Source organism: Uloborus diversus, chromosome 10 (genome assembly GCF_026930045.1).
Source record: "Uloborus diversus isolate 005 chromosome 10, Udiv.v.3.1, whole genome shotgun sequence".
NCBI classification, from domain to species: Eukaryota; Metazoa; Arthropoda; class Arachnida; order Araneae; family Uloboridae; genus Uloborus; species Uloborus diversus.
In genome coordinates, this window is record NC_072740.1 from 15229012 (window position 1) to 15256553 (window position 27542).

Genomic DNA, 27542 nt, shown 5'->3' on the forward strand with positions numbered 1-27542 from the left:
CAACATGATAACACTGATGTAATATATTTATGAAAAGGGTTTTATTAGTGTATTCTTTTTTAAATAATTATTTTATGAATACCATTCAATGGAACATCTTTATTTTAGATTTTATCGTTATTGTTTGTTGTGAATCTTTCATATATTAGCCCTGGTAGTTTCTGGAGAGAATTTCGTGGCTTTGTAGTTGTTATATACATGAAAGTAGTAAAGTGAAGTTAAAATAAGTGCCTAATTCAGTGCAACATAAAGTTAAGATCTGAAAACTTAACACTGGTGTCTTAAGGTGTCTAGTAGTAAAAATCAAGGAATGCGTGTTCAGTAATTTAGCTGAAAAATTGAAAGAAGTATTGAACAATGCATTCGTTAAAATATTGTTTAACGAATGCAGTTGGAATTTGTTATTAAGAAATAGAAAACGAACTACAGTTTAAGTACGGAATTTTAGTTACGGTCGGTAATGTAACTTAATCATCAAACGACCTAAAGTGTTATTATTTAAGCTGTTGTTTTATCAGGATGGCAACGAAGGAGTCGCGATGAAAGTTATGATTAACAACTTTGTCGCGAGTATGAAAAGGTTGAGAAAATTTGGTATAAGTATACATTGAGAGAGATAGTTTAATCGTCTGAATAATATGGTCCTAGCTGGTTATATTCTTTTATATTCATCTGGTGCTTATGAATCAAATTAATATTCTTTTTAGGATTTTTCTGAATAAAAGTTAGTCGTATTACACTGTGATTTCTGAATGACTACAAATTTATTTGACCATCATAGACTTGAGTCTTTCTACCTGCTTTTAGTATTGCAAACGTGTTCCAGATGTAAACCATTCGTCAGCAAATCCTCAGATTTAGGGTAGATTAGTTTCATGACGCAAATGGCTAATGATCTGAAATTCAGATTTGTGTGACATTTGGGATAGCCGAACTTCGAAAGGGTTCCGGAATTCAAAATTGTGTTCTGTATTACTATAGTATTACAACAGTAACTCATGCTTTCCAATTTATTAAAAGCTATAGAGATGATAGTAAAAATGGAAATTAATTTAATAGTATTAGTTTGTTTTTAATAATAACTGGAATATTTTTTTAATTTCTGATTAATTATGAGTCCCGTCAACTTTAACGTACATTTTAGATTGTATTTGAGCTTTAGAAAAGGTAATATAATGAATTAGATAGCACTCAGAAAATTTATTTTTTCTTTTTGCGCAATGTATCTGAAAAAACTATTCTTTAAAAACAATTCTTAATAAAATAATTGTAACGTCCTCATAATGTGTACTTTGTTTTTGTCATGAACTGGCATTTAAATTACTTCCATCTCTCATCACAGTTGCCAACTTTTTAAGACAAATCGCAATCATAGTAACAAAAAAGAGGAGCAGCATTTGTCTACACTGAACAATATTATAAATTAAAGGAAAAATGTCTTTTACCCTCACTCAAATAATAACGCACATGAAGCCTGCATCTTGCAGGGAACTTTGCAGTATGGAATTCTGAAGGGTGACTTGTGCATCCATTGGTAGCAGTTCCACGGTCAGCGGATCTTCGCCTCTAGCTCTTCGACAGCGAGTGCATTTACAAACCACAATCACTTCCTCTTCTTGGACGACAGGTGGTTTGATTGGGAATTCTTCAAAGGAAGGCTGTTTTCGTGCACTTTCAGAACGCAGCATTCGTTGCTTTTCCTCGTATACTTCGATTGTGCATCTTGAGTCATTCAGATTGGCATTCTTTTGCGCACAAAGAGGACAATTTTCTCGGGACACTTCAGAGGAACGCTTCTTTTTCTTCTTACCAAAGCCAAACTATAAGAAAACAAAAAACTCATTACAAAATTGGATTCTTGATATTTTTCTATTATACTAAAGGAATCATACTATAACGAAAGCCGCGACAAGCAGGGGTGCCCACAAGGGGGTATTATGGCGCAAGTTGCGGCATCAACATTTTGGGGGTGGGGGGATTTTTAAAATTGCTTTTTATTTATGTATTTATTGATTTATTTTTAATTTAAATTAATATTTATTTTATTTTATTCTGTTTATTTTTTATTTCATTTATTTAGTTTTTTTTGTGTGTCTGTGTCATTGGCGTAGCACAGAAATTTTCTAATAAAATAATAATAATTAAAAATAATTAAATACATAAATAAATAAAAAATATTTAAAAGAATAAATAAATAAAAAATATATTAAAAAGAAAAAAAAATATTAAAAAAAAATAAATAAATAAAATAAAAAAAGAGCTAAAAACAGAAAAGGGGGGGGGAGTTGAGAAAAATTGGGGGGGGGGGGAATATTCGCCATTGAACTTGGGGTGGGGGGGTGGGATGGGCACCCCTGGCAACAAGGCTTTGGAGACTCTATAAAAATGTTTACCCCCATAATATTCCTCGTTTGAAATCAAATCTCATCAACGTATGTCTGAATCGTAGCTTCTTAATAAATATTTCAGCAGCATAAATACATTTTTAAATTTACGAGATTAAAACCAATTGAGGCAATGAGAAGCAAAGGGGATGTAAGTGGACTTTTTCACGCTTTGAGAAAAATGCATTAGAAGTTCAGATCTTAGGTTTCCATTGAGATTTTTTTCTAAATCCTGTTGTATATAGAAAAAGACGATAAATAGATATGAGATTGAATCAATAATCTCATAATAGATATGAGATGAAAATAAATAAATATGAGATTTTTTTTTTCTAAATCCTGCTGAATATCCCCTACCAGGGCTACTAATACTTTTTCTTGTCCTATTATAGGATAGGGGAGAGGTTTCCCTATCATTTGCATTGGTTAGCACTAAAATTTTAAATTTGGCACTTACATCCCTTTGCTTTTCGCTGTTACAATTTTTTAATTCTTTTAAAATCATATCTTAATTTATGAAAGATTTCTCCTTCCGTTTAACTCTAATCAATACCAACATTTTTTTTCTTCTTTTGGTAAAAAGTAAGGTTAAAGAATTAAAGTGCAAGTCTTGTGTGCTTAGCATTATCTTACCATATTCTTACTCTAACTACACATTGGTTCAATAATTAGTGAAGAATAAAATCATTCGTGCTTAGCTGGCTGGAGCAATAGGGACGTTGCCTGAATCGTTGCCAGGGCTTTGCTGCTAGTGGCGTAGCCAGGATTTCATTTAGAAAGTGGTCCAATTATATTTAAAATTTTATAAAAGAAAAAACCAGCCCTCCAATAGATATCCTTAAATTCAATTTTGTTTAAGGAGGTCCGGGACACAAATCGTCAAATTTTGCATTAAAAAAAAAATTAAAAAGCTTCTAAGTTTTTTTTTTTCTGCTTAAAAGAACGTTGAATCTTGTTTCTATCTTAACTAGAACGAAAGATATATTTATTTTTGTTGCATGCATTTAACTAATATTATATTTTACTTTAAAACTTTTAACGTGTTTTTCTCCAGGATGCAATTTTTCCCGATTTTTGGCATTCAAACTCTTATAGAGTATGTCGGGGTATCTTGCCCCGTCAGATAAGTTGCCCCAATAACTGTATTTCACGGTTTCAGAAATAGGGCGCGCCCGTGTCGAAATTTTTTAGATTATTTGTGCATAAAGAACTTTTATGCATACACTACAGCCATTTTTAGTTGAATTTTTAGGGGTAATTACAGCCTTATAGCAAAGTGAAAGATAAGAGGGACAATTTTTAACGCTTGATCTAAGTTAGTACTTTTTAAGAACTTTTGTCATAGCTACTAGCGTTTCAATATTCTGTTAAATTATCTGTTGATATAGTAAGAGAACATCATAAAGAAGGCCCTTATCATTGATTGCAGCAAAATTGGCTTGCTATTTAAAGAAGAGGTGGTGGGGCGATTAACCTTGACAAAAAGGTAATTTGCCCCCACCTGATTGCAGACTATTTGCCCCACTGATGAATCGACAGGGTAATGTGCCCCACATTGAATATTATTTACTTGTGTTGATATAAATCCGAGAATTACCTTTATTTATTTTCTTTTGCCAGAAAACTATAAGATCGCGATCGTGTCTGCATTAAGAAGTTTTTATTTTTAAATGTAAAAAAAAAAAGAAATATTTGAGGACATTTAGTCATAACATTGAAAAAAAAAAAAAAGCTTACAAAATATTTGAAAAACTGAAAACTAAGACGAAAGTTTTTCTGGATTGGAGAATTCTTTTCTGAGATTTAAATTTTTTTCTGTTTTATGAAACACAACATTCAGCATATTTAATTGCTAAAAATGTTGCTTCAAATCATCGGTGTTTTTCAACCTGTGAGTCGCAACCCCTGTCAGGATCGGATACAAGGGGAGGGTCATGGGGACATGATCCCCCCCTAAACCATTGACAATATTATCCGTCCACATTGTGTTCAAACACTTAATGAATAAAATGTAAACGACTTCAGTAATCATTTTTTAAGGGAATATTTAAAATACTACTACTTTTCATTGTTGATAAAATTAATTACTTTCGTTTTTCCTCCATCAACTAACTTATTTCTGGCCGATTTAATACTTTTTATTGACACCCTTCTATTTCATAATTTTTTTGCACCTAAAACCATAGGCTGGTTTGTGGGGAACCAGTATAGGTCGCAACGTTATTCTTACTTCTCCAGATGTATGAATAGTAATGCTTCAAAGTTTATAGCATAGACGAGACAGAGAGAGCAGCGTGTAATTTGAGTTTACGTAAGTCGGACGCAGTATTTTCAATTCATTTATCATCGTTAAAATGAACAAATGTTAGTAACGTAAATTTAAGAGCTGCGCGTTAATACACGTCACGAGATCAGATTAAGCGTTGCACCATCTGTTCATTTATGATAGTCATACTTCTTTAGCAAAGAGTATCTTATATAATTAAAAACTGAGCGTATATATGTATGTATGTATGTATGGATGGATGGATGTCCAAGTTACTTCTCCCGAACGACAGTGAACTGACCATCGAATCAGGTATCGATAGGTTCGTTATCTTCATGTTTGGCTATTTAACATAATCTTCCGGTAATAATTAGCGGAGGTATCAATAAAAAACTATATTAATTATGACACTTAGATTTGGACATAAAATTCCTATTTTTCGAAGGCTTTCCTCCATTCAAATTATCATTCAGTGCTTCATCTCAACTTTCCGTAATAATGCTTTTATTAAAATTTATAGCGTGTAGAAAATCGTTGAGACGAAAGATCTGTTGCCATTTTTTTCTCGAATAAGTAAAATTCAAGTAAACTTTTGTTTTAAAGGCTTTTCCTGTATTCGGGGGATTTAAAATGTTTACTTTTTGGTTATTTTTCCGCAATCTGCCGCAAAATTTTACTGAATTTTTACTTCCTTTTACGAAGTAAAGGAAGTATTGTATTCGCGAAAAAAATTTTCATACAAAAATCGTCCTTAATTTCCATTTTGCTCCTCCCCGAATGAATGTAGAGTTTCTTTCTGACCCGACCACACGTGGATATATGCCTAAGAACGTATAAACACCCGAAATATCCACTTTGACGATCCCTGAATTAATTACAACGAGTTTTCTCGTGACGTGCGTATGTGTGTATGTGCGCATGTATCTCGCATAACTCAAAAACGGTATGTCCTAGAAAATTGAAATTTAGTATGTAGACTCCTAGTGGGATCTAGTTGTTCACCTCCCTTTTTGGTTGCATTTGGATGTTTCCAAAGGTGGTCTTTTACGCGTTTTGAGGGGGAAATCATTGTTAATTTCAATGCAAACTCAAGTGGTGTTATAATTTGGCAAACACTTGGCAATATATCGCCAAGCTTTTGGTCGGCAAGTGTTTTCGCCAACTTGGCGACAAATTTGGCGGTTTTGTTTAGTTTTTTTTTTAAATCTGGTTTTATTTTGGCCACTATTGGCGATATTTAGAGTTAACCATTGAATCACATTAAAATGTCCAATATTGGGAAAATTAATGTGTATAAAAGGTTTTTTTGCTTCAGTTCGCAACAAACTTGGGGTAAAAATATTTAAAGTTTTTTTTGCTTACTCCAAGGCACTATTATCATTAAATTGACGTAAAAGGAAGTCATGTGATTTTCTTTTTTCTTTTTTACTTCCTTTTACAAAAAAGGAAGTATTGTATTCGCGAAAAAATTTTCACTCAAAAATCGCCCTTAATTTCCATTTTGCTCACCCCCAAATGAATGTTGAGTTTTTTTTTCGATTCGACCACATGCGGAAAAGTGCCTAAGAATGTATAGACACGCGAAATATCCATTTTGACCATCACCGAGGTAATTACAACGACTTTTCTCGTGACGTCTGTATGTATGTGCGTATGTGCGTATGTATCTCGCATAACTCAAAAATGGTATGTCCTAGAAAGTTGAAACTTGGTACATAGACTCGTAGTGGGGTCTAGTTGTGCACCTCCTATTTTGGTTGCATTCGGGTGTTTCTAAAGGGGTCTTTTGCACCTTTTTGGGGGGAAATCATTGTTAATTTCGATGCAAACTCAAGTGGTGTTATAATTTGGCGGTCACTTGGCGATATATCGCCAGTCTTTTGGTTGCCAAGTTTTGTCGCCATAAAATAAGGAAATAGCATTAAATTGGTGTAAAAGGAAGTCATGTGATGCACACATCAGCTCGTTTTTTTTTCAAGCCTGAGTGTTGAACACGTATCACTTGACATAACTTTTATTTTCTAGGTGGACCGTGCAAAGCCGGACGACGCAGCTAGTAAAAATATAAGAGACGCTTACAAAAAACTGGTAGCTACAAATGCTTGGGTTCGAACGAATGATACATAAACGTTTGATATCTGGTTAATAAATATTACTGGCAGCTAATCGACAACATATTTAGATTGGTATTATTTGTGTATTAAAGCACAATGAAGCCGCTAAAGCATTCGTGGAATGCATTCTTTCTTTGCCATGTGATGAAAATTAAGAGACCTCGTAACTCCGAGTTAATGGTTAGTATACGTCGGTGTATTTCTGTACACTCAGTTTAAAAACTTTTACAAAAGAAAAAAAAATAGCATCATTTTCATTTTCCTTTGCGTCGATGCTACTTGCAGATGATTTTATTTCTAAAAGTGTATTATTTAAATTTGTTTCTAAGAAGTTGTCATTTTTTTTATTTTATCAACAGCTAATTGCATTATGTAACTTTTTGCAACTTAATGAAATTTGATTTTGTATCGCTCGCGTTTAACACAAATGCATAGTAAATTTTTAAAATTCAGAACTGAGTAAAATAATTTTGAAAGTGTCGAAATATGTTAAAAATCACAGTAGTTCTTTTTTTTCTAATTTCTAAATTTATTATATGTTACAAACATTATAACGCATGAATAAAATGCATTAAGACTTTGTTTTTGCGTAAATTAGCAATTATTACGTTGCTCGTATTATGATTCTTATTGATTATCATTCATTTAGTTAAATGTTAAATACTTTTTGCTTGTTATACGAAGTTTTGTAATGTTACCTCAAGTGGGGCATTTAACCGGATGTAGTGGGGCGAATTATCTGACTGTCAAAGTAATATGCCCCAAAGTAGCAATTTTTTTTTTTTTTTTTGCAATAAAAAAATTAATGCGCAGTTTTTGGTCATAATAATTTTTTTTTACATTATATGGACCTATGTTAAAACAGACCGGAGGTATTATTTTTTATTTTTCGTCATTGTACTTTTTTTAAATAAAGTTTCCGCAAAGGTAGGGCAAGATTGCCGGACTTACTCTAAGTCAAGAACTGATAAAGATAAAGTAATGAAATTTGGAGCATATCTTTTTCGAACAGTATACTTTAATTTTTATTCGGAAACTTTGAAAAAAAGAAAAAACGTTTTCTGGAAAAAATATGATTTTAAAGAAAAAGTATCTTCGAATTTTCCTTCAAATATTTTCTATTTTTATTCAATTAATATTTTTTAAATTGCCGAATAAAAAATAAAGCTTAGATATTTGTGCATAATTTTTTGAAAAAAATTTGTCTTTAGATGAAAAGATTTGAACTTATCTTGTAAACTAAAGAGGTTTTTTTTTTGGTTTTTTAAGATGTTCAAAAGGTTTAGCGTAATCAAATAAAACATTTCGTTTATCTTCAAAATCTAAGTCAAATATACATAATATTTTTTACGGTAAAAATTGTTATGTTCGTACAATAGAAACAGACTTTTTAATAAGAAGTACTGTGGCATTAAATCTGCTCCATCAACGCGTATTGAGACTAATTTTGTTGCTAAAAAGTAAAATCGAAAAGTAAAACATGGAAATGAACTACTTTAGGGAGAATGCTTGTGGTTGAAATAAAATTCTGTTTAAAACGCATAACTATGTGAGAAATCAATAGACGAGAACCCACATTTTGCGAAACCACCCTATTTATTTTTACAAGAAAATAGGTTAAAAATTATTACGGTGACATAAAAGCTGATTCAAAAAATATAGAGCGGAAATTTAATTCTAGAACTCAACAAGAGAACCAAATATTACTTTTGGTTTATTCTTCAGTAAGCAAATCTTTCGTTTTTTTTAACACACATTTTTTTTCTAAGAAAACTGTGTTCGTCATTCATTTGTTACTTTATGTTATTCTTAATTAAATTACTATATATGTAAATATATTTTCAAAAGGAAAAAATCTTAAGTTTACTTTCTGAAGCACATGTGATTGATTCTCATGGGATATGAAACACACCATTGCGTGAATATTCAGATAGCTGAGCTTAATTTTAATATTTTTTAGGAAAAAAAAGTTTTGTTTAATAACCAAATAAAACTCATCTAATGAAATTTGCATTCTCGTGTGAGAAGCACAATTCAGGAATTTCAACTCAGAGTTGTTTGCCTTCTTCTGTCAATTACACTGTAATTTATCGGAGAATGAATATTAATAAGGAAAAAAAAATATTTCTGAGAAAAAAGAGTCTCTCAGTTTCCAGAAGTTCCGATAAAAGAAGTATTTTTTCTGCTTAAAAAAAAAGGGCAGCTACATATTTCTTCTGTCTAATTTCAATAAAAATTAAGGAAAGTAATGCAGAGGTGTCAGGTACATCAGAAATAATTGATTTTTAACAAAGGGGCAACTTATGACAAAAGTATTTGTAATTTAATCAAGATATTCTTGAAACTTTTACCATAATTTATTTATTTAAATTTGATTTCTATGAAAAGAGTGATAAAAGAACGAAGAAGTATAGGCTCTTTTCAGAGCATTGAATAAAATACAAAAATAGTAGCAGCTGGAGCACATTTCAAGACCGAGATAAAAATGTTTTAACCATAAAATTTAAAAAGCAAAGATAGTGTCCTCACAGCAATGTTAAAAATAATAGGCACAAAATACATTCCAGCTACTAGTAGTCGGGTATAACTGTGGCGTAGAATAACCTTCCGTTCACCTGGGCGGAACCCTTGGACTTTTTTTTAGTTAAAATAAGTAAGTAAATAGCAAATTTGCTCATGCTCAAAATAATGAATAAATAAATAAATAAACCCCAACGTACTCTTTATTTAATCGGTAAGTTTTAATTTAACCTTGCTTACGGTTGAAAAATCATCAAGATGCTTGTTGTTATACCCTACAATAATTGTTATACGCCGTATATTAGTTCGAATTCGGACCATACTGCGCTGTTTTTCCGTTACTAACAGCAGTCGGAAATGTAATCATGATGAGTTTATTTATGTTACTGCGACATAATCCTAAATTGATGTTTTTTTTCCCTAAAACTGCATCATTTGCACTTATATTATATTTGATTACAATATATTAGACAATTCAGTGTATGACGTGAGAAAAATATATTTATTAATATGTCGTAAGTGTATCAAAATGACACACATTTGGAGCATTTAATATTTATTCATGTTTAAAGCGTAATAATCGAGATTGATATTTGCTCATAAATGTTCCAGCACCTACTTACAGTTTCAGCATTCATTCTATTCAGTGCCTTCAATGTCTTGTTCTATAGCATGTCCTTGAACTTTCCTGACATAATTATGTACTAACACATTGTTACTACTTTAATGCATAGGAATTCTAAAGGCCGTCATGGCAAAGTGTGAAAACGTGTAGCGAGATTTAGTAAAGGGGGGACGATACGAAAACACATTTATTGCAATCAATTACAAAATACAAGACTATAGTATATGTGTTCGTTATTCGAGTCAAATTTTCTTTTACTAACAGTAAATCAAATCTTTTATAATCTTATTTGTCAATAAGTACGCTTATGTTGTATTCATCAATTATTGTTAACAATATTATCTGAACAGCGTGTGTTCGAAGATTGAAGAAAACAAAGATAGGACACAGTTTTCAAAAAACTAAATTATTGTTTTGGTTGCATAGCTTTATATTACTGTACCGAAGACTTTCGTAAAAGAAATACTCATATGCATTTTCCGTTGCAGATTTTGTTGTATTATATTGTTTGTTTTCTGTAGTAAGTGCAAAAGCAATCATTTAGAGTCGAAATGTTGTTGAAACAAACAAAGAATTACTGAAACACATTTCATTAAATTAAAGTTCAAAAATAAAACTTAAAAAAAAAAAAAATCAGTTTTTTTTAATAAAATTTTTTTTAATTTTATTAATGTATTACTTTATTGTGTTTTTGCTTGTTTCATTTTAACTCTTCATATGTTTTCTCTTCGTCACTGTTTTTATTAGTACTTCATTTAAATTATTTCGTTGATAAAAATTGTTTAAAGAAAAGAAACTTATTTACGCTTGTATTGAAAATATTTAACTTTTATCAAAAGCCTTTTCTTCGAGAGAGAGAGGGGGGGGGGGGCAAGGGGAAATTCTTCTCATATTTAAACGACATGATCCATTATATTTAATGTGACCATGCGTTCCGTTTTGAACGGGACAGCTTCGTTTTCAGGAAGCCTGTCCCGTTGTCTCCGCACATAGTGCTAGGACGCAGGAGTGTCCCGCTTTCTTAAAGTTAGCAAACTACTCTACCATATTGGAAAAAAAGGAAATAGTTAGAAACTTGATCACACAGATGATAAAATATAGAGCGACGGTCAAGTTAGTCACATACAGTGGCTCCCAAAAGTGTTCGTACACCTACGACTTTCAATGAAATAGGCCATTATCCATTGATTAGAATTAATATTTCGGAACAGGTGTTTTATTATAAGATCTATGATCTATTTTTAACAAAACTACATGAAAATTTTTAATAAAACATTAAAACATAATTTTAAAAAAATCAAAAACCAAAAAGTGCCGGAAATTTTATCTCACAAAAGTCTTCGTACACTTTAAAAAAATGTCAAAAAATTAGTAAATAATCTAACTTTTTACAAAGTTATTATTTAGTAGAATATCATGCAGTATCAACAACAGCTTTTAAACGTCTGGGAATAGATTTCATTGTTTTTTCTTTCTTTTTTTGTGCAATTTCTGAGTAAGTGTTCAGCCGCACTTCGAGTCTTACTGTTTCTAGTTCGCTTTTCGTTTCAATGGTGTATTTTCGTAATCTAGCTACCAGATACCTCCAAATATGTTCCATTAAGTTTAAATCTGGCGATTGAGGAGATATTTCTAAGCTTAAGGACAATTTTTGAGGCACCAAACGCAAACGTGTGCTTCTTATCGTTATCTTGATAAAAAACAAAGCTGTTTCCGATTACCAAATTTTGAGATAATAGTTTGAAATTGTTTCAAAAATATTTAAATGAATAGCATGATTCATTATTTCATCAAAAAGTTCCAAATTTCCAAGTCCTGATGCTGTAATGCACCCTCACACTAGAACACCTTCACCGTCCTGATTAATTGATTCAACTAAGTTCTTAAGATTACATTCCTCATTTTTTCTTCTATTTACAATTATACAACAATTTAAGCCAAAGTGTTGAATTTATTTTCATTTATAAGTAAGACGTTGTTCCAAAACGTTTTTAGCTTATTTATCATTGATATTACGACGGAAAGCGTAAGCTTACTGTTTTTCGCACGAACAAGAAAATTTCTGCGGGAAGAGGTCCCATTTAATTCAGCTAATCAGAGAAATTGGCGAACAATTTTAAGTGAAAATTAAACGTAAAATGTTTCATTCAATTCTGCAGAAACTTTTTCAGCACTCAAATGTGTATTTTTTATAATTTTTTTAACTGTAAACCTCCGATCACGCATTGTTAACTTTGCCAGTTGACCTTTTCTTACCTTGTTTTCGATCCGATTCTTCTCTTTAAAGCATTTTATCAAGCACTTCACTATAGAATGGTATAAATTACCTAATTTAGAGACATTTCAAACCAATTTATGGCTACTGTGAGGGAAAAATAATCAAATTTTGAATAGTGTTTGTTGTTTTATACGCATACCTGCCATTTTAAAATAAGCAGCATATTATGGAATAAATAGACAAAAAACTAACTGCAAATGACTTTTCAGTGTCATTACAATGCAAAAATTATAAAAAACCCACATATGATCATTTTAATCATGAATTTATTCGAAAATATTTCACTGTACGATGACTTTTGTGGCGTATTTTTTCTCTTTCTCTTCGTTTTTTGACAAATTTCAAAAATAAAACCTGGCAATATTTTGAAAAAACTACTGGGTTTTATTCAGAATGGCATAGGAATGGTGTGAAAAAAAATTGGACTTCATATTCGAATTCAGTTCTGCGTTATTTTGGTTTTACTACAAAATTTCCAGGTGTACGAACACTTTTGGGAGTCACTGTAAGTGAAAAAATAGCGATCGAAGCAAGCATAAATACGTGATTAGTAGATCATTGTGTAGAAAATATTAACCTTTTTGACTTTTATTTTATAAGTCACCCTTGAAAGATAATATCAAGGTAGCAATTTTAGAGTCACCTTATATCTGTGGGTAAAAATACGGGAGTTGTACGTTCAAGTGTGGTTATGCAATTGAAACTTTTAAAATTATCGAAAGCAGGCAATTCTCACACATTGTCAGCAATTTTCGTCTAATTTTAAGTAGTGTTTTAGCTCTTTTCAAACCTTTTCATCAGACAATCCTGGAATGCGAGACGGAAACAGAAAACAAAGTGTCAAAGTTCTCAGACTTGGTTTAATTATTAATAGTGATTAAGTGTATTATTATCTGTGTCTCTATTAAAGACTGATATGCGATTCTTCTTTTTAATCTGTTCATTTCTGTTTTTTGTATTAATCACAAACAGTTATTATTATTTTTTTAATAACCAGCATATTGTTGCCTAACATTTTAAAGCGTCTCGTTTTGAGGGGAAAAAATGTGGCTAATTTAATTATACTTTCTCTCAGCCTTTGTATTAACTAATCTATAATCGTCAAATAGTTTATTATAGAAATTAACATTGGTTGAACTTGGTGGGAAGTTACTTCCTACTGCCTCATGAAGGGCTAGGCAAAATTTGAGGTAGACAAACTATTACTGCTATTAATTAGTAGTTTACAAAACTAATAATTACATACAAATACCCAGACTCTCTCTTTATCTATATTAACTATACAGATTTTAATGATTGTAGGTTAGCCACGCAGTATGTTTCCAAACAGCTTAGTTGCCTTCCATTTGGATATTTTCACATTTTATTCCTTCACAACATCGCCTGGGCTTTTTTTCCCTTCATATACTTCTCTAATACCTATCGGTTTCTGTTGTATAAGATTTTCAGCTTATAATTATTTCCTGTCCAATCATTTGATCTCATCAGGCCACGAAAAACGTTGTCCTCATTATGCTTTTACTTTTGACGAGTATTTTCGAGTCATAATTTGTTCCGATTCTCCACTAATTGGCAGTTGAAGAAACCGGTACGTACGATCCAACTTATATATCAAGGATTTTGTTTCCTAATTCACAAGTTTTCCTCTCTGAAACATTACGGATATCGGCAAAATAATTTTCTCCCTATTTCCTTCCATCAGGTGAAGTAATCTTTACCAATAATAAAGCTGAAAGCCTCTCTGTCTGTCTGGATGTCTGTGACGCGCATAGCGCCTAGACCGTTCGTCCGATTTTCATGAAATTTGGCACAAAATTAGTTTGTAGCATGAGGGTGTGCACCTCGAAGCAGTTTTTCGAAAGTTCGATGTTGTTCTTTTTCTGTTCCAATTTTAAGGAAATTTTACCGAGCTAATTATCACAACGTGGAATAGTAAATTACGAAATTATCTTAACTTGGAACATGAGCGAGCCATTTAACACAACAAATTAGCGAGAACTTCATCATCCATTATTTGTAAATATACAGGTGAGCCAAATGACCTTTTAATTTTCTACTACGGGCAAAGCCGTGCGGGTTCCACTAGTACATGAAAAAAACCTGAAATTAAAATTTTGGATAGGACTGGGAACAGTCCTGTATTTAAATTTGTGGACATGCGATGGGTACAAAATTGCTGCAACGAATTTTAATACCGAGATACAACTTCTGGAAAACATTGTTAGGCTCCGGTTCCATGAAATTAGTCAGGAATACATTGAGACATAGATATCCTTTATGCGGGGTCATTGCAAAGCTTTCCTTTTAGCTCGTGGGGGATCTACTAAACATTGAAGTGTTCCCTCGTGATTGTATACACTTCTAACTATACGTTATATGATTGTGGATAGTTAAAATTTGCATTGGACTACAAAATTATTGTATTTTATGTTTTATTCCACGTTTCATTAAATATTGCATTTTTAATTTTGTTTCATCTTTCAAAGTAATTAAGAGGAACTAATTTATTAATCCAACAAATGTGATTGAGGTTAATTCTTCAATTGTATTTTACCGGAACAATATCATAATTTCGTAAAACACAGAGTAAAAATATTGTTACCTCACTTTTCTACTTTTTCCTAAGTGATGCATTATTTTTGTCTGCCACTGTATACTAATTGTTATGGTATTTTTACATCTCTCGAGAAACCGTTCCGACCTTAGGGTAATTTTGTACAATGTATTAAAAAAAATAAAAAAATAAATAAATAAAAAAAAACTAGGCTACGTAAAAAATTAAAAATTAGCAGAGACAATTTTAGGAAAGGAACCAAATTAAATATTACTAAAATCAAACTTGAATCGCCCTATGAAAGGAAAAATAAGCAAACACACACCTAAACCTGTTTTTATGCGGTGGATAGGGACCGCATAAAAAAATCGTTCGAAACTTTACGAGTAGGTATAAAAAAATTGTTTTCGCAACACAATTAAAAATACTTTTTTATGCGGTAGATAGGAATCGCATAAAAAAAGTCTCACGTAGAAAATAACCCAAAAACTTACGAAGTAACTAGGAATTGCTTCTTTAAATATAATCAAAATTAACCAAGTGATGATAATTTTGCCAAATCGTCAGACAAAATTTTTCGATTAAGGAAATTTTTGTGAGGTCAGAGTGACCTCGGGGCGCCCTGTCGTCATTTGAAGATACTATCTCGTACTCGTTTTATAAATAATATCGTCAACTAATTGAAATTTTCATTTAAAAAAAAATCACACACACAAAAAAAAAGTCCGCACAAAAATCGGTTTGAGTATAAACATCATTCTTTTCCCTAGCAGAAACCACTTTTTGCTTTTTGTACCAGTTGATGTTTTTGATTTATTGAGAAAATGTCACTTATTCATACAGTACGTTTTGCCATCGAAAATCATCTACTCCACAACAGATTTCTGTAGAAATTTAAAATGAATCTACATAGTTTTTTTACGTTCTGGGTTTTAAAATAAAGTATACAATTTGAAAAGAAAAAAATACCAAGATGCAATGGGGTTGTTTCAAGTTTTTAAAAGTGTTTTTTTCTGAAAGAGCATGCTTAAAACATGGGATCTGACCATTTTTAAATAATTTGTTTAGGTTTAATATCTTTAGAAAACTACTTAAATCGGTGCGCTTTCATTGTTTACGCTTCTGTCGTGTGACATCACAAATGATGAAATGCCATTCAGTGTTGCCATTCACAGCTCAAAATATTTAATTCGCATATTTACTCACGTGTATTGGAAGCGATATGGTTGATATCAAGCGTAGAACGCAATTTTAATTCGCTTCTTGATTATCATAATTTGGAAACACAGTGAAAAATGCGCCAAAGGACATCATTTGTGACGTCATAAAGACCACGCCTTGTTTTCAAAATCGGACATTTTAAAAAATTAATTAAAAAATAACTGTTGGGAAAATGAAAGTATTTTCTGGGTCCATGTTATTTTTTTTTACTCATTCTATCAATTTCAGTTACTAAAATTAGTACTTGTGACTGAAGGAAACAACTCCATTGTTCAATTATACTTGAAAATCTGAATTTTTGTATATATCAAGATTTTGGAAAAACTTGGAGAGTTATGGCAGTTAAATGATATATTGTAAATGCACTACTTTTCACGAGACTATAATTTTTAAGATTTTCGCGAGGCCGTCGTAAACACGAAGACTTAAATCTTGAGTCTTCAAACCTTGAATATTTATTGCGGTTCATTTTCTAACTTTCTGTTCTTTTCTTATCAAAATCGCAAATTTTTTCTGCTACCAAAAATGACCAATATCTTCATTTTCACGAGAATTACGGCTCATAAAAATAAGTGTCGTTACAGTAAATAATGAAATTTGACTTATGAAAATAGGGATTTGAGAATTTTTAAGAGAGTAAGAAGTGAAGTCATAATTTCAAATCCCGATTCCAACTATTTTATAAACCCACACAGCTTTGTCCGTAGTAGAAAATTAAAAGGTCATTTGGTTCGCCTGTATATTTACAAACAATGGATGATGAATTTCTCGCCAATTTGCTATGTTAATTTGCTCGCCCATGCCACGGTTCCACGTTATGATAATTTATTAATTTATTCGTCCACGTTATGATAATTTGCTCGGTAAAATGTTCTTAAAATTGGAATAGAAAAAGAACAAAATCGAATTTTCGAAAAATCGCTTCGAGGTGCTCACCCCTATGCTACGAACTAATTCTGTGCCAAATTTCATGAAAATTAGTCGAACGATCTAGGCGCTATGCGCGTAACAGACATCCAGAGACACAGACTTTCAGCTTTATTATTAGTAAACATTGAACATACTAACAGGAAATATCCAACGTTGTTTAGCACAAATAAACAGATTTCAGAATACACGTGTTTCGAGGTTTCAAGGAACCCCTTTTTCAATTCAAAGGTGTGAGCTTCTAGATGTAAAGACACTCAGTAAAAGCAAAACTTTTACTGGGTGTATATTTCCTGTTATTCCTCGGCACAAAGGTATTTATTTATTGCTTAATTGAACATACTGTTAAATTCCAAGTAAAACCTCACATTAGAGAGATTTAATGCAAAATAAAAAAGAAAAAAATATTCTTAAAGTCTTCTCTCAAGCACAGAGATAAATTTAAATCTTTAATGTGATGTTTTAAATTCTGTTTGCAATAAAAAAAAAAAAAAAAATACGAAATTTCGATTTTGAATTTGCAGTACTACTTTTTTACAAATGTCAATTGAGGTAAAAATACATTGCGTGGGTAGAAACTATTAAAACACTTCACTATTCTGCAATAAACAGTCTTCATACATGGATAAATGGTCTGAAAGTGAAAGTGCTCAACTCTCCGGGCACACAGTTTTTGCAAATGGCGTCTTCGATCTTCTCTTTTGAAGCAATAGAAAAAAAGGTATTATTTGTCAAAAGATTACATTTCGCTTGAATTGAAAGAGATGGAAAATTTCGTAAGTGAAAAAATTGATTCTTTTGGAAGAAAATACTGAATAGAAAGATTTTTAGCTTTAAATTCAAAAATGGAAGAAAAAAAAACTTTTGGTATGATTTTAAACTCTTTATTTTTCAGTGTTGATATCAGAAAAAAAAAGAACCATAATTTAAAGTAAACCATTTTTTACATTTGAAGAAACAATTTTCACCAGTTCCCACGCGACGGAGTAATATTTTTAATTATCAATAAAAAAATTGATAATAATCCAAAACTATACGTTGAAATATAGCTTTAGTATTTTTTTTAACACTCTTTGTGTTTCCACTCTATGTATTTTTTAAGTTTATGAAATTAAAATGCTATTTTAAAAGCTATATTTACTTCGCAAAAACCACATTGGTAGTGTCCTATTGGAATATTTTTTATAATTCCGTTTTTTATTTTGTCTCTAAATCAATAAAAATTAAAACAATTTTCCACTTTCACCACAAGCTTCTATAATTGTCAAAATACATTTATTCCTTATCCATCAGGAAATTTAAATTCACTTTAAAAAAAATTCTGAATGAAAAATACACTTTTCAAGTAAAAAGTTTGAAGTACATCTGGCTTTAAAAATATTATTACTATTTTTTTTTATTGATTGCGGTGCCTAAATTTGGTGTTTCATAGAAAAGTTTCGAGTAATTTTCAAAGTTAGTGGATTAGTAGCTACAACACCGCTACAAGGTTGCAGAGTATTTTTGAGACCAACATTGTTTCATCAGTTAATACAGAACCATTATTATTTTACTGTCTTAATACAATATTGTCGAGCTGATATTTAGACAGCATTAATGCAACACTCTGCAGATAGTCTTAATATTGAACCAGGATGTAAAAGTGCTTGAAAATAGCTATTGGCATAAAATGATTGAGGAAGACAGAGCTAACTACGATCAAAGTTCATGTGACATATGGCTACCATATTTACTTCATGTTTAATTATTTCGACTCTTATCAAATCAATAATCATTAGCGATTTTCATTTTTCATTAAAACAATCACCGAACAAGTAATCACGTAAGATAACCTTACATATACCCCTTCGTTGCGTTTTCTGTTGTCAAAAATAATTCACTGAGTAGTATTTAATCTAACACTTCAGCCATGGATAGACAGCTAATTAGTTTCGTGACTTCATTCTAAACGCATAACCATAGCTTAACATTGGTTCTATTAATTTATGGATTTATATCTGCTAGCTTTTGCGCAGGTAGCATGTGTGTTATTGGACTAAGACTTAATGAATATTTAACACTCAAAGGCAGGATCAACTCACGTTTCATGCTGATGCATGGATTAATTGGTTTCATGTAATATCTAAGATGATTTTCTTCGTGTTTTACTCGTTTGTTTTGTAGCTATACTGCGTTGTTTCAGGATGAATTTTGGCTGGAGTTAAATCATTATGAGCATGCTTAAGACGTTTGGAACTGAAAAGAAGTCCATAATGCTCTTTTTTCAATTATTTTTTACGCATAAAACACACAAAAACAAAATATATCAGTTAGAATTACAATATTTTGGGACCAATCTTTCCTTGTATACAAAATGCAGCATATCCACCACCCGTATTTGGAGAGGACGCTATGTGAGTTGTGGTGGGGATACAATGGTGGAAGGGATATCGATGGATAGTAGTGCACGTGTCATTTGCAGTAGTAGCAAAGGCATGGTGCGATGAACATCTTCATAGGTTATGAAATAGTATATTCACAATACTAACTCTGTGATTGCTACTCAGGAAGAATTTTCCATTCGATTCTAATTTGGCCGACTTGATCCTGTTTGTTCTTCCAATTCACTCAGAAAATCTCATAAATCAATAATTCTAAACTTCATTAACTAATTCCAAAACGTATTTAAACAAAGGAAGATATTTTATTGAATATAACATATTACAGTTCTCCGCCGACGTAGGGCGAGAAAAAAATATTCAACTACCACGTTGTTATTCACAAACTCCCTCCTGTTCCGTTACAATTCTTCGCTGTTGCCATACATAAAAAGAAATATAAACTGCAGACGATAAACAGAAAAACTATTAAGCCGAACATTGTACGTAAAAGGAAGAAGCCGTAACATACTCCCACCCATCAAGAAACTATTCTTGATGTGTTGGAAGTTTGCACAATTTTACAATTGGCCGTTTGAAACTACCTTTTGCAGTTTTTAAAGTAACAACTCTTACCACACCATCCTTACCTGAATGGGTAGCAATTATTTTACCTAAAGGCCAAATAGAAGGAGGAACGTTATCCTCTCTTATGAGGACTATATCCCCTACAACAAAATTAATGCCCTTAGTTTTCCATTTTTTTTTTATTTTGGAGTGAACTCAAATAGTCCACTCGCCATCTTTTCCAAAATCCAAGTTTCATTTTTTGAACAATATCCCATCTAGAGCGTAGTGACAACTTACTTTCCTGTACATACTCAGGAGGAGAAGAAATTACTTCACCTATCAAGAAATGGGAGGGTGTTAACATGCTCAACTGGCTCAAATCACTATCATCAAGTGTAATGAGAGGACGAGAATTAAGTCAGAAGAGTGGTTAGTTCTTCAAACGTTAAATTTGTATTCCCGATAACCCGTTTTATATGAAATTTTACTGATTTAACGCCTGCCTCCCATAATCCACCAAAGTGAGGACTTAGTGGCGGTATCATATGCCATTCAATATTCATTTGGGACAAGAAATAACTTATTTTTTCATCTTTATTAATAGAGGACACAAAGTTATATATAGTTGACAACTGTTTTTTAGCCCCGACAAAGGTAGTACCATTATCAGAATGGATGTGCTTTGGAGCTCCTCTTCGGGAACAAAATCTGCGCAAAGCAGCAATAAAAGTTTCAGATGTCATATCACTAACTAACTCTAAATGTAGAGCCTTGATGGCAAAACAAACAAATAGCGCTATGTAACCTTTAGTAGTTTTGGCACCCCTACCTCTATGCTTCAAAATACTAACTAGGCCAGCATAATCTACCCCACACACTGAAAACGGTTTAGTAAGAGTAACTCTATCTACAGGAAGATTACCCATTATTTGTTTTGAAACAGAAAATCTATATCTACAACAAATAACGCAGTTATGAATACATTTTTTGATAATTTTTCTAGCACCTATAATCCAATACTGTTGGCGCAAAATACCTAGTAATAAAGTAGTACTAGCATGAAAATGTAACATATGAAAATGTTTAACTAATAATGAACTAATTTTATGCTGAGCTGGTAAAATAACTGGGTGTTTAGCACTAAAAGGCAGCTGCGAATTTTGCAACCTTCCTCCCACCCTAAGCAAGCCATCTTTATCAATAAATGGGCATAAACTTAGCAATGAACTTTTACATGGTAGAGACTTGTCATTCTTGATGCAATTAATTTCATCGCTAAAGTACGCAGATTGAATATAAGAAATTACCACTTTACCTGCCTGCTTTCTTTCAGATGTAGTCAGTGGCAATGGTTTATCATTGCTCAAAATACCTGGTTTTCGCTTACGATTTCTCACTCTACAATTTGAGATAAACCTAAAACAAAATGCTAATATATCAATAATTTTAGAAAATGAAGAAAATTTCTGAAATAAGTTATCAATGATACTACAATTAACAGAAGTATTGAAACTAAATTTAAAGTTCTTTTTCTCCTTCAAGACAGTTTCTGAATTTTCAGCTCTATGTAGTTGTTTAGGCCAGCTTTCTTCAGTTAATTTTAGCCACGAAGGTCCTTTCCACCAAATTGTGCAATCCGGAAGATATTTAGGAGCTAATCCCCCGGACGCAATGTCTGCCGGATTTTCCTTCGTTGGGACGAACGACCAACTTTTAACTGGTACTAAGTCTAAAATTTCAGAAGTTCTGTTAGAAACATAAGGTTTCCAATTACGAGGAGGAGACGACAGCCAGGTTAAAACGACTTGAGAATCTGTCCATGCATGGAATGAGATATCACAGTCTGAAAATATGCTCTTTGTCGAAGAATACAATCTTGCTAGTAACAGAGCACCATTTAATTCAAGTCTGGGAATTGAAACAGACTTCAGTGGAGCAACCTTGCTTTTAGATGTCAAAATAATTACTTCTGACACCTCATCAGAACGAGGCTGCACTGCATAGATGACAGCAGCATAAGCACATTCTGAGGCGTCACAAAAACCATGAAGAATAATGTTCTTATTAGTTGTTTGAATCCATCTCGGAATGCGAATGTAGCACACTTGCTCAAAGTTCCTTTGAAAAGCTTCCATTTCGTAGCAAGTTCTTGAGGCAGAGGACTATCCCAGTCCAATTTCAAAAGCCATAACTGCTGATAAAATATTTTGATAGAAATAGTGCATGGTGATAAAAACCCAAGAGGATCAAATAACTTAGCTGATTGCGATAAAAATGTTCGTTTTGTAATATTACCTTCAAATTTGAAATTAACTTTAAAAACAAAGCAGTCGTTTAAGGAGTCCCACGTGAGACCTAAAGCTTTAGAGCACTCATCTGGATGAATCTCTAAATTTTGAACTTCTTTGGGTGAAGTAGGTAAAGAATCAGACAGTACTTGTGGAGAATTAGAATGCCATTTTCTCAAATGAAATCCTCTAGCTTCCAAAACTTCAGAAAGTGTTTTGATTGTTGCAATAGCTTCTTCGTTCGAATTTGAACCTGACATTAAGTCATCAATGTAGGAAGAATTCTTAATTATAGATGATACAGTAGGATCTTCGTTTTCAATGTCTAAACCAATTTGATGCAACACTCGCGTCGCTAAAAATGGTGCTGCTGAAGTACCATAGGTAAGAGTACATAATCGAAATTCACTAATTGGAGAACTCTCCGACTCCCTCCAAACAATTCTCTGTAGATCTTGATCCGCAAAATCAACAAGAATTTGCCGATACATCTGTTGAATATCTGCTGAAAATGCTATTCTATTCATACGAAACCTCATGAGAATAGCAAATAAATCTGGTTGCACTGTTTGACCAACAGCCAAGATAGAATTCAAGGAATGTGAATCAGGTGGCTTACATGAACCATCGAAAACAACTCTGAGTTTTGTAGAAACACTATCATTCTTGATAACAGCATGATGAGGAAGAAAGTATGTATCAGAGTTTATAAAGTCAGGGCTTGTTTCAGCACGTGTCATGTGTCCCAATTTTTCATAATCAATCATAAAACTTTTATATTCATCTTCAAACTCTTTATCAGTTTGAATTTTCTTTCCATTGCAAATAATCTCGATACAGCTAGTTTCTTAGAGTTTCTTAACAATGATTTATCTTTGTAAATTGGCAACTTGACAACAAATCGACCCTGATCATTAATTTTAAAGGTAGTCTGAAAATGAGTTTCACAAAATTCCTCTTCTTCGGATAGCAGTCTCTTTTTCACGGGTAATTCTTCAGTTTGCCAAAATTTCTGAAGAATTGCATCTATATTTGTGTTTTCTTCGACATTAATAAAATGCGAATGAGCAATGGGAGACGAAATGTCACTACCGAAGAATTCTTCCAGCAATAACCCATCCAAACATCGTATTTTGGGCAATGGGTTCATTCTTCGAACCAACAATTTTACCATTTCGCATTATCGTGAAAAAACAGTCGGAACCCAAAATAATGTCAATTGGTTGCGGACGCATGAATTATTTGTCCGCAAGATTATTGATAGCTTTAATATAACCTAAGTCCTTGATATCCAAAAATTCAGATGGTAACTGAGCAGTTAATTTATTCAAAATATATGCTTTAACTTCGATGCGCTCATTAGAAAATTTCGACCCAATGTCAAGCATTACGGAGCCTCGAGTTTGACCTGCGGACACTTCAGCGATCCCAGTCAAAGAAATTCTATCATTTTTTCTTCTTAATCGTAACACATTCATTAAATTCTCACTGATGAATGAGCACTCAGATCCTGAATCCAGCAAAGCCCTGAAAGTGTAAGATTTTCCAGAACCATCTTGAATTACAACTTGAGCAGTAGGAAGAAAAGAAACACTTCTAGTATTGTTTACAGAAGTACTGGAAATAACACCCCGATTTACGTTGTTGGAGTCAAGTTCACAATCAGGTGAAAAACTCTCTCGTGGATTGTCATTTTCTTCTACGGTAGTTTGAAATCTTTTTTTCTCAACTAAATATTTAGAAACACTAGCAGTATTCCCCTTAATATTTTCATGCAATAATGTATTGTGCTTTGCTTGACACAGCATACACTTTAAATGTGAATTCGGACAGTCTTTTACCCTGTGCAAATTTAAGCACAAATAACACAATTGGTTTCGTTTTACAAAATTCTTTCTCCCACTAAAATCCATGCTTTTAAATTTCACGCATTTAAACAAGGGATGCACTCCATGACACTTAATGCAATTTTTAGTAATTCTGACATCTGAGCTATTTTTTATACCAACATTATTTTTCATTGGTTCTACTTTTTTTAACTCGTTGTTCATTATTAACTCAAGAGACGAACATCTTGTTTTCAAGAAATCAAAAAATGATTTCAAAGAAGGAAAGTCTACGTTAGCAGTCTCAGAAGACCAAAGCCTTCTACTTTCTGTATTAAGTTTTTGAAGCATTAAATAAATTAACCAAGGATCTCTACTTGATGCTTCCTCACCAAGAGCTTTCAATCCTCTAATAATTTCATCACTTGTATCCATAAAGTTCTTTAAATTTGTATCATTCGCCTGTGAGATACCTTTCTGTTTTAAAAATGTTCCTATCAAAGACTGTACAATTTTCTTCTTTTTATCATACCTATCCAATAGCTTTTCCCATGCTTCCAAATATGAAGCGTTAGATAAGGGAATATGCTTAATTAAAGACGCTGGCTCATCGGTGAGCAACCCTTTCAAGTATTGAAACTTTTGTACATTAGATAATGAATCTTGATTATGAACTGTTACAAGATAAAGATCTTTAAAATTTATCCAATCATTAAAATTGCCAGAGAAAGGCGTAATATTTAGCTTTGGCAATCGGAAATTACTTAAATTTCTCTCCGCATTTTGCATTACAGTAGAACCACCACCATTAATTTGTACTTCTCTTACCTGAGACGGAACATGAAAGCTTTCGATTTTATTTTGATACTGAGCTTTTAATCTAAAATATTTTTCCTCAAATTCTGCTGTTTCAGAATCTTTATCATCTAATAATACATCAAGTTTCTCAAATTCCGTAAATAAAGTATCTAACCTTTGAATACGTATCAAAACTTCATTTTTTGTATTTATATCATTAAATGTATTCTCAAGTCTTGTTACAGAAGCTTTAATTCTTCCTCTGGAAGCTATTATTTGAGTTCTATCTGCCCCTTCCATAATACTAAATCGAAAGTAATCGAATTAAAGTCCAAATTCTTAATTCAAATAAATTTATGCATCTCGCATAAACCAATATCAAATCAGCATCAGTTCCAAAAAATTAAGTGTAATCCTCAATAAGAACTCATAAAAATATTAACCGTAAAATATTCTACAAATCAAATTAACACTTCAAATAATAATATTTTCATAAAACATCGGAAAATGATCTTATGCAATAAATACAAGTAAATAAAATATCAGCTGTAAATCTTCTCAAGACGTCCAATTATCTTCTTAACAGATTTTATAAATAGAATAAAGAATTTTAGAATAAAGCACTTATCTTAGTATAAAGCACTTATCTCAGTATAAAGTACTTATCTCGCCGGGTGCCTCCAATATTTTATGTTCTTCCAATTCACTCAGAAAATCTCATAAATCAATAATTCTAAACTTCATTAACTAATTCCAAAACGTATTTAAACAAAGGAAGATATTTTATTGAATATAACATATTACAGTTCTCCGCCGACGTAGGGCGAGAAAAAAATATTCAACTACCACGTTGTTATTCACAAACTCCCTCCTGTTCCGTTACAATTCTTCGCTGTTGCCATACATAAAAAGAAATATAAACCGCAGACGATAAACAGAAAAACTATTAAGCCGAACATTGTACGTAAAAGGAAGAAGCCGTAACACTGTTCCAGATGGAAAAAGATCATGTTTATGTATCTAACTTTTAAGCCACGGTTACAACTGAAAACAACACCGCCTGGCCGACCTCAGACCGTTACAAAGCTGAAAAGTGTGGAAAATCTAGGATTATCCCTTCTGGAATCACAAAGTATTTAGCCCTTAGATCAGGAATTAGTAAATGGAGGGAGCAGATTCCAATCATTAGCTTTGTAAAAATTGACCCAAAGACCCCAAGTCACGTGACAACAACAGCGAATGGTTGGCACGTTTTGCGTGAAACAAACGAAAGAAACCTGATTTCTTCCAATGCTTTGCTTTAAAAGCTATCACGTGACTTGGAGTCTTGGCTTCACGAATGAAAGTCTCTACTCCTTTCATTTTATCTCTTCTCATTGGTTTACCCTATAAACATGCAATTGTCCAGAAGTTTGGTGATTGAAATCTAAGAAAAATCATGCACAGTGATCTTTTAAACGTGAAACGTTTTTCTAACTAAATAGGATCATGTCGGAACCGAATGCAACATTCTTGATGAGTATAATCAAAAAGCCACCATTGTGAATATACTCATAACACAACACATGACGATGCTCACCACACCATGCCATTACTACTAGGCAAATGGCATGTATACTTCTATCCATGGATACCACTTCCACCATCGTATCTGTAACAAAACACACATAGCACCCTATCTAGAAACGGAAGGTTGATGTGCCGCACCCTGTATTAGAGACATTCAAACACACTTTCTTTTCAAAGCTGATAATAGATATGACTTAATATATTTCGATTTTGTACTGTTTAAATTGAAATAGAGTATATTTTCTATCAGGCATGTCAACAGAAGGAAATATCGATCAAATTGGAAATTTGCTGAATACTGGGAATATGTCGGGAAGAAAAAATATTTCAGAATATAGCGTTCAACCGCGTCACAGATTTATAATATTTTCTTTTTGTAATGAACGTAATAATTTAATAAAGGAAAAGAGTGTAATAACTGACTTAAATCACTAATTCGTATTAAATCAGATTCAATTTATATATGAAATGTATTACTATTTGTAAACAGTTTCGTTACCTGGAAATTATACACGAAAGTGTAATAATGGAAAACAATTTAAATAAGTAGCAATCGAAAGGGCATTGTAGAACATGTTTATGGACGCATAAATTATTTGCTCTCGAGCCGCCATTATCAAAATATAATGTCTCAAACTCTGCAAAATTTTAAGAAAAGTCGTCAAATTTAGTGAGATTCAGTGAGTAATAGAATCGCACGATTTATAGATGGTGCAGACGGAGAAACCACGTGATCAGTTTATCACCAAGTCTTTAAATTTGGTGCTATTCTAAAATTGCTGCTGACTTTAAGACCTCATATCTCGATAACAGGCGGTTGAGGGCAAATAAGTTTTACGTCAAAAATATGTCTCAAAATGCTCCTTCGATTGCTACTTATTTAAACTTTTTTTCAACATCGTACTATTCGTGTGGTTCCTTGCTTTGATATGGATGTAAACGCAGCTAAGGTTTGGGATCAGGACTTAATTTCTATCAAAAGAAGTGCTGTAGCACCAAAGGTGCCCACAGGGGGGAAGGGGATATGCCGCAAGTTGCGCCACCTAAATTTTTGGTGGAGATTTTAATTTTTTTTTATTCATTTATTTAAATTTATTTATTGATTATTTTTAATTTAAATTATTTATTTTATTTTATTTATATTTTATTTCATATATTTATTTAGTTTTTGTGTCTGTGTGTGTATGTCATTATCGCATCATGTATTTCTCTAATGAAATAATAATAATAATTAAAAATAAATAA

At 32.2% G+C, this 27542-nt stretch overlaps 1 protein-coding gene across 1 annotated transcript; it reads right to left on the reverse strand.

Moving 5' to 3' along the window:
- Positions 1-1451: 1451 nt before the first annotated feature.
- LOC129231670 (uncharacterized) lies at positions 1452-22844 on the reverse strand. Its single transcript, XM_054866033.1, has 4 exons — positions 21926-22844; positions 20478-21842; positions 19883-19974; positions 1452-1820 (listed from the first exon to the last, which is right to left on the reverse strand). Exons 1-4 carry the CDS (start codon positions 22842-22844, stop codon positions 1452-1454), a joined length of 2745 nt encoding a protein of 914 aa, XP_054722008.1.
- Positions 22845-27542: the final 4698 nt, after the last annotated feature.

What these genes read in the sequence shown, in the direction of transcription:
- LOC129231670 (XM_054866033.1), bottom strand. Translation starts at nt 22,844, where the DNA reads ATGACACGTGCTGAAACAAGCCCTGACTTTATAAACTCTGATACATAC. An exon ending in GCACATCCATTCTGATAATG is followed by an intron (nt 19,975 to 20,477) that starts GTACTACCTTTG and finishes ATTTTGTTGTAG; the next exon opens with GGGATATAGTCCTCATAAGA. An exon ending in ATTCAGGTAAGGATGGTGTG is followed by an intron (nt 1,821 to 19,882) that starts GTAAGAGTTGTT and finishes GTTTTCTTATAG; the next exon opens with TTTGGCTTTGGTAAGAAGAA.